Source organism: Neopelma chrysocephalum, unplaced genomic scaffold (assembly GCF_003984885.1).
Source record: "Neopelma chrysocephalum unplaced genomic scaffold, ASM398488v2 Primary Assembly neopelma1_279, whole genome shotgun sequence".
NCBI classification, from domain to species: Eukaryota; Metazoa; Chordata; class Aves; order Passeriformes; family Pipridae; genus Neopelma; species Neopelma chrysocephalum.
This window is the reverse complement of record NW_020897941.1, coordinates 144,146-150,922: the sequence shown is the minus strand read 5'-3', so window position 1 is coordinate 150,922 and position 6,777 is coordinate 144,146. Positions and strand designations below refer to the sequence as shown.

Below are 6,777 nucleotides of genomic sequence, written 5' to 3'. Positions count from 1 at the left end.
GGGGGGGGACCCGCCCCGAGCGCCGGGTTCGTTTCTCTCTGTCTTTGCCTCTGCCTTCTCTCCGTGCGTGTGTCTCTGTGTGTGTGTGTGGCCGGGGGGGGGGCGGCGCGGCCTGGTGCGCGCGGCGGATCCCGCCGCTCGCGTAGCGCGGCCGCCCGGCGCTCGCTGAGGGGGGAAGGAGGAGGAGGAGGAGGAGGAGAAGAGGCGCCCGCCGAGGCTCCGCCGCCGCCGCCGCCATGAGCGTGGAGGCGTACGGCCCCAGCTCGCAGACCCTCACCTTCCTGGACACCGAGGAGGCCGAGCTGCTCGGCGCCGACACTCAGGGCTCCGAGTTCGAGTTCACCGACTTCACCCTCCCCAGCCAGACCCAGACGCCGCCGGGGCCCGGCCAGGCGGGGCCGCAGCAAGGCCAAGGCCCCCCCGGCGCGGGGCAGGGCCCGCCGGGGCCTCTGGAAGCGCAGGTGAGGAGGGTTTTTGGGGGGGTTTTCGGGGACAAGGGAGGGGGGGAAGTTGTCCGGAAGGGGCCCGGGTTGGGGTCGGGCTTGGGCGGGGGAGCCGCGTGTGGAGCGGGAAAGGGAGCGATGGATCCCGCGACCGCAAAAGCTCCGTGTTATTTCAGTTTTGTTTCGGTTTTATTTTTTTCTCTCTTTTTTTTTTTTTTTTTTTTGTATTTCCTCTTCAAACGTGGCTTCGGTTGTCGAAAGTTGGGCGCTGAGGGAGTTCGGCTTTAATAATTTTATTATTTTTTTTTAACTTCTCCTTACTGAAATACGCCTCTACGGTTTTAAATTTACGGGTTTCGTTTACTATTATTATTGGTTTTTTCCGCCTTTTTCTGCCGCCCCGGTTCGTTTGGGGTTTGCCTTGGAGGGACAGTCGATATTGGCCTGAGGTTTAAGTTCTGCTTCCTCGTGACTTAAAAACAGGTTTTAGGGCCTATTTTTCTTTCTTTTCTTTACCATAACTCGGTATTAAAACCAATTATATTTGTTTAGCAGTTCACAAAAGCGAAGGGAGGGAGGGAATTTATGTTACATTTTATATTACGTGCTCACAAGAAGAGGGGCAAGTGAAGACGTTGTCACTGCTACACCTCTATGACAAAAACACTGAAAAACTCGTCTGTATTTTTTAAAAACTCCCACTTTTCTGCGTTTTAAAGACCGCGGAAAGCTCAGTTTCGTTACACTCGTGTCGTCCCATTATTAACAATCAAATGCTTGCACGTTATCCACGTGTTAAAGGGCTGAGTTTAAAGAGGAGTTGAAAGTTTTAGGTGAGTTTTTTATCCCGAACCGAACATCGTGGAGCCGATTTTTGTTGCCTTTTGCTCGCCAAATTTGTGGCGTCGGGGGCTGTGAGTGGAGCAAAGGGGCAGCAGAGCCAGCGCTGGGGATCCACAGGTAGAGAGGGCAGGACTGGAGGGGTTTTTATCCTGTCCTGGGGGTTTATCCCGGGCCAAAGTGAGTCACTTTTGGTGTCTGAAAGCCGCTCGGTGACATCCTGGGTGGTGTCACAGGATGTGCTCAGGGCAGTGTGTTCAGAAGGCAGAGCCTGGGTTGTTTGTTTATTTTCTTTTACAGTCGCGTTTGGGTAGAATTTCTCCACTTTTGAGCGTTGAGGGACCAGAATTATTTAGCACCGGTAGTAAAAATCTTGTTTATGTCCAGACTATACGTGAATTGATTTGAAATTTTTAATAAAACCTCAAGTTTTTAAAGCTTTAATGGCTTGTGATCGCTCCAGAGCTCCCCAGTAGAGAACATATGGCCAGAAAAAGGAGAAAAACCACCCCAAAACAAGCCCCATAAGCTAAAAGACCAGACAAGAGGATTAATAATTGGTCTTTTTTTTTCTTTCTTTTTGTCTAAACACGTTTGAAAAGCCTTTGAAGTGAAAAGGGAAAAAAAAAAAAGTCCTAAAAGATCTGGAGAGCACATTCAGGTGCTGGTTTGTCTGGCAAAAATTGAGGGATTTTATGGTTGTTTTTATGCATTTTAATCCGTGTATTTGTATTTCTGCAAACTCTCGTTGTCATCTTGGTCCTCAGTTTGACTTTAGAAATATGATTTTTTGGGGAGGGCGTGGAGGGAGAAGGGATTTATTGCAACGAGGCCCTCTCAGAAGTGGAATAAGAATCGTTTCCTCCTGAGCTGGAGTCAAACAAACCCCCTGGATCTGCTCAGACTTGCCCTTTCCGAGGCCTCCCGGGGTGATAAGATCAGAAATTAGGTGTGTTTGGTTGGTTTTTTTTTTTTTTAAAAAGGTTCTGGGGAAAATTTTGCTGCCTTCAACAAAATAACTGAAGCTCGTTGTGCCTTTTGGCAGGGGGAGTATTAAATGATAGCTTCCAAACTGATCACATTTTGCTTAATTAAATATTATTCCTGTGATTATAATTAAAGCTAATTAAATAAATAGGTGAAGCTGCTGAAGGTGTAAACTTCTGCTCTGCTGTTTCATGTCCTGGTGTTTTAAAAAAAAGTAGTTGAGCAGTGCAGGGCACCTGATTTTTTATTATTTTTTTTTTTAGGGAAATGTGATGGATTAGTCTCTAAAAATTTAGTTTATTTAGTTAATAAAGTTTATTTTGTGTATTTAATTAATAGTTTAAGAGGCTGTTAAAATTGATTAGTGTCCAATCAACAAAAGATAAAGGGCAGGTGCTCTCTGCTGGTTTTAATTCAGGAAACTCTATTCCCATTGCTTACCTCTAATTAAATATAAGAATGGATTTGCCTGAATATTTTAAGGTAAATTTAAAAGTTGCCCAGAGAAGCTGTGGCTGCTCCATCCCTGAAAGTGTCCAAGGCCAGGTTGGATCAACCTGATCCAGTGAAAGGTGTCCCTGCCCATGGCAGGGGGTGGGACTTGTTGATCTTTTAGGTTTTTCCAACCCAACCCGATCTCTAATTCCCCAAAATTCTCATTTCTGCCTCGTTTTTCCCCTCCTGAGCCAAGGCCTGTCCCAGCAATGCCCACGGGGTGGATGTGGGAGCTGAAGCTGCTGGAGTGGCTGAAGGAAGCTGGGGGCAGCCCTCAGGGTTTTTTTTTTTTGGTCTAGACTCTGGAGGCTGGGTTTAATTTCCAGCCCTAACAAAGCCTTTTTTGTCTCAGGAAAATGACTTCTTGTTGCTCAGGTCCCATCTGGAAGCTCGGCCCAGGGTGGGGTGTGGGGGGAGAGTTCTCTCTAAGAGCCACTTCCTCCTTTTGAAAGGGAAAGCAGATCAGCCTTCCGAGGGATTATCAGCCCCTCCACTAAATACTTCAGGGCCTCAAAGCAAAGAATCTACAAACAACAACTCAGATTAACCATCCAAGTCCAAAAAATATGTTTTCCTAAGTATAATTCCGGGAAAATTCCCCAAATTGGAAATGCATCCCCACGGCTGCTGGGGCTGAAGGCTTTGGTGCAAAAGTCCTTTTGCAGCCCAGCACCTCCTGAAGTGCAATTAGTTTTCCTGTTCCAGCTTGAAATGCAGCACTTTCAAGTGGAACTGCAGGAGGTGGATCCAGGTGTGGATCTCCTGGGCTGGGTGGGGTGTGGGAGCCAGGAGAGCCAGTGGGAATTGGGCTGGGAATGTTCTCTGGGAACTCACACCTGAGAATCCTGGGCTGGTTTGGGTGGGAAGGGATCTTAAAGCCCATCCAGTCCCACACCTTCCACTCTCCCAGGCTGCTCCAGGACACTTCCAGGGATCCAGGGGCAGCCACAACTTGGACTTTATTATCCCCCAACCACTATTCCAGAGGCCAGGAAAGGATCAGGGAAGTCCCAGGGGTGGTTCTGTGGCACCTCAGCGCTCGCTTTGGAGCTGCTGAACTTGCTGTGCCAGAAGTTGCAGCCAACACTTGGAAAATAGAGAAGTTCCCCCCCCCCTCCCTCCCTCACACACACAAAACAGTTCCTGGTGCCAGATTTTTAATCCTGTGCACATAAAGTGACATCACAGGAGGGTTGGGAACAATCACTTCCTCCTTGGGAGCCTGCCAAGGCCTCTGGATCTTCCCAGGACAGGTGACATCAGTGACATCAGTGACATCATCCCTGCCCAGCTGAGGGCAGGAGCTCACCAGGGGGTCACCAGCACGGTCACCTCGTGCACAACTACAAGGAACTTGCAGTTAATTCTTAATTTTCTGCCTTAAAAAGGAAAAAAAAAGCAAAAAAAAACCCTAAGAAAACCCAAGCTTTCCAATTGTATTCTGGTTCAGGAATCCCAGGTTTTTAGGAAATGTATTAAATGTATTAAAATGGCAAATTAAATTTGTCAGCTGGTGTGTATTAATAGTGTCTTTGGAACAGAAAAATGCACCTGTTTTGGGGTAGAAAAAAAATAGAATAGAAAAAATGTGCCTGTTTCAGGACAGAAAAAGCCTGGTAGTGCTGCCTCTGAGAAATTCAGCTGAACTTCAAGCTTTGGAATTCCACCTGTTCCACGCTCAGTTATGAAGCTGTTGCCCTGTTTTATGAAGTGGCACTATGAATTTCAAACAGATTTATCAATTTAAATGGATATTTCTCTCCTCACACCCGTGGAGATGCTGAGAGTGTTTGCCTTCCTCACACTGATGGCTTGTGCTGCTGCTGCTGCACCTCCTTCAGTGGTTTGGTTTTTATTTCCTTTTTCCCCTCTCTGATGGTTCCTCTTGGCTGATTCTTTCTGTTCAAAGCCATCCATAAAAAGAGCATTTAACTGTGTTTTATAAACACACCTCATTTCCTTTGGAGGTAACAAAACCAAGCCCAGTCCAACTGCTGAGGGCAAGTGTGAAGTGGTTCCTACTTGGTTTTAATTTTAACTCTTGCAATTGGCTGTTCAATTTTGATATTGAAACTGCCTGGCCTGGAACCCAAAGGAGACTTTCAGAGGAGTGAGGTGGTTTTGCTTTGCTTGGGAGTCTCAACAGCTTGAAAATGCTGCAGCAGCAACTGTTTCAATCAGATTTTTATTTTTTTTTGACTAAAGGTTTGGTGTTCTCACTGTGGACAGTTTCTTTCAGGTATCTGATAAATTGCATTAAATCTCAGTGCAAACCAGTTGTTAAAATGCTGTTTTCTCAGACAGAGGCCTGGAGTGATTTTTTTATCCTCCCATTTGTAGATAAATCTTGCCTAAACAAATATATTTCTAAAACATTGGGAGGGGTTAATACACCTGAATTTGCTGTGATAGGGAAGTTACCTCAACACTCATTTCATGTTAATATTGTGTAATCGCTGCTGTCACTGTGGTGATCCCTTTCCCACCTTTTTCCACTCAAAATTAACATGGATTATGACATACTTAGCCCTCCTTGGGTTTTGGTGGGATCTTGGCTGAACAATTTAAAGAATAAAGTGTCTGAGCCCAGTTTTTGGGGGGTGTTGAAGGTGCTGAAGCCCCTCCAGGACACCTGGGAGGCCCAGGAGGCACCACCTGGCCTGGCCATGCCCAAAATCCAACATCCACACCCCTTTTGCTCCTTCCTGCTGGGAAATGTGCCCAAAAAAAGGAGTTATTTTTACCAGGAGAAAGACTGGGGGGGGAGTGGGGGTTGCAAAAGTTGCTGACCCAGCACCAAATGGTGCAGAATTCCCTATTTCTGGCATTGGTGTGTCAACAACAACAGGGATAAGTGAGGAAAGTCCTGTACAGCAAAGATCCTGTTTTCAGGTGGATTCCTGAAATTAAAAAAAAAAGGAGGAGAAAAAAAACAACCCAATGTTTGATCCTGCTGGAATATTGTTTAAATGGAATTCTGTTATGTAAGACTGTGGAAAAAATGGAACTGCAGCCAAGCAATCTCCTTTTGGCGACTTTTTTTTCCCCCCACTTATCAGTTGGAGAGTTTAACTAATCCCAGGAAGCAGGAGCTAATGGGACAGGTATTGATTAGGAGTTATGTAAGGCTGTGGAAAAATGGAACTGCAGCAAAGCAATCTCCTTTTGGCAACTTTTTTCCCCTCCACTTATCAGCTGGAGTTTAAATATTCCTGTAAAACAGGAGCTGATGGATTGATTCCACAATGTGTGTTTTTCGACTCTTAGGAACATTTTTCTTCCCTGTTGAGGGTTTTAAACAAAACACAAATGTTTCCTGGGAGGAGTAGGGGTGGTTTTCCTTGTTTTTGTGGTGTTTTGGGGGCAGAACTGGAGCTCTGAGCTGTTATTCCAGGTGAATGGTCCCGATGGGATCCTGCAGAACGGGGCTGTGGATGAGAACGTGGCCAAGACCAGCCAGCTCCTGGCAGAGCTCAACTTTGAGGAGGATGAGGAAGACACCTACTACACCAAGGATCTCCCTGTGCATGCCTGCAGGTAAATCCCAGGCTTTATTCCCAGAGGGAAGGAGCATCTGGTGGGAGTGAAAGGGAGATTTGGGCATTTTGAGACCCTCGGAGCTCCTGGATGGAATTAGAGCTGCCACATCCACTCCTGGTCAGCTCTGAACTCCCTGGGGGAATAAACACAAGGATCAGCAAACCCAGGGATGGCAGTGGTGGGAAGGTCAGCTCTGAACTCCCTGTGGGAATAAGGACAAGGATCAACCAACTTAGGGATGGCAGTGGTGGGAAGGTCAGCTCTGAATTCCCTGGGGGAATAAACCCAAGGATCAGCCAACTTAGGGATGGCAGTGGTGGGAAGGTCAGCTCTGAACTCCCTGGGAGAATAGACCCAAGGATCAGCCACCCCAGGGATGGCAGTGGTGGGAAGGTCAGCTCTGAATTCCCTGTGGGAATAAATACAGGATCAGCCACCCCAGGGATGGCAGTGGTGGGAAGGTCAGCTCTGA

General features: G+C 47.0%; 1 protein-coding gene and 1 long non-coding RNA gene across 4 annotated transcripts in view; one reads left to right on the top strand and one right to left on the bottom strand.

The window, feature by feature from the left end:
* Positions 1 to 426, bottom strand: part of LOC113977919 — a 3,603-nt gene extending 3,177 nt beyond the window's left edge. The window contains exon 1 of one of the 2 annotated variants that reach the window (XR_003537441.1): positions 278 to 426. This is a non-coding gene — a long non-coding RNA (uncharacterized LOC113977919). The remainder of the gene's footprint in view (positions 1 to 277) is intronic. The other variant, XR_003537440.1, reaches the window with a different exon arrangement.
* The window catches only part of UPF1 (UPF1, RNA helicase and ATPase), a 22,081-nt gene continuing 15,440 nt past the window's right edge, over positions 137 to 6,777 (top strand). The window contains exons 1-2 of one of the 2 annotated variants that reach the window (XM_027704457.1): positions 137 to 461; positions 6,160 to 6,302. In XM_027704457.1, the coding sequence (XP_027560258.1) occupies positions 237 to 461; positions 6,160 to 6,302 (368 nt within the window). In that variant the 5' untranslated portion in view covers positions 137 to 236. The remainder of the gene's footprint in view (positions 462 to 6,159; positions 6,303 to 6,777) is intronic. The other variant, XM_027704458.1, reaches the window with a different exon arrangement.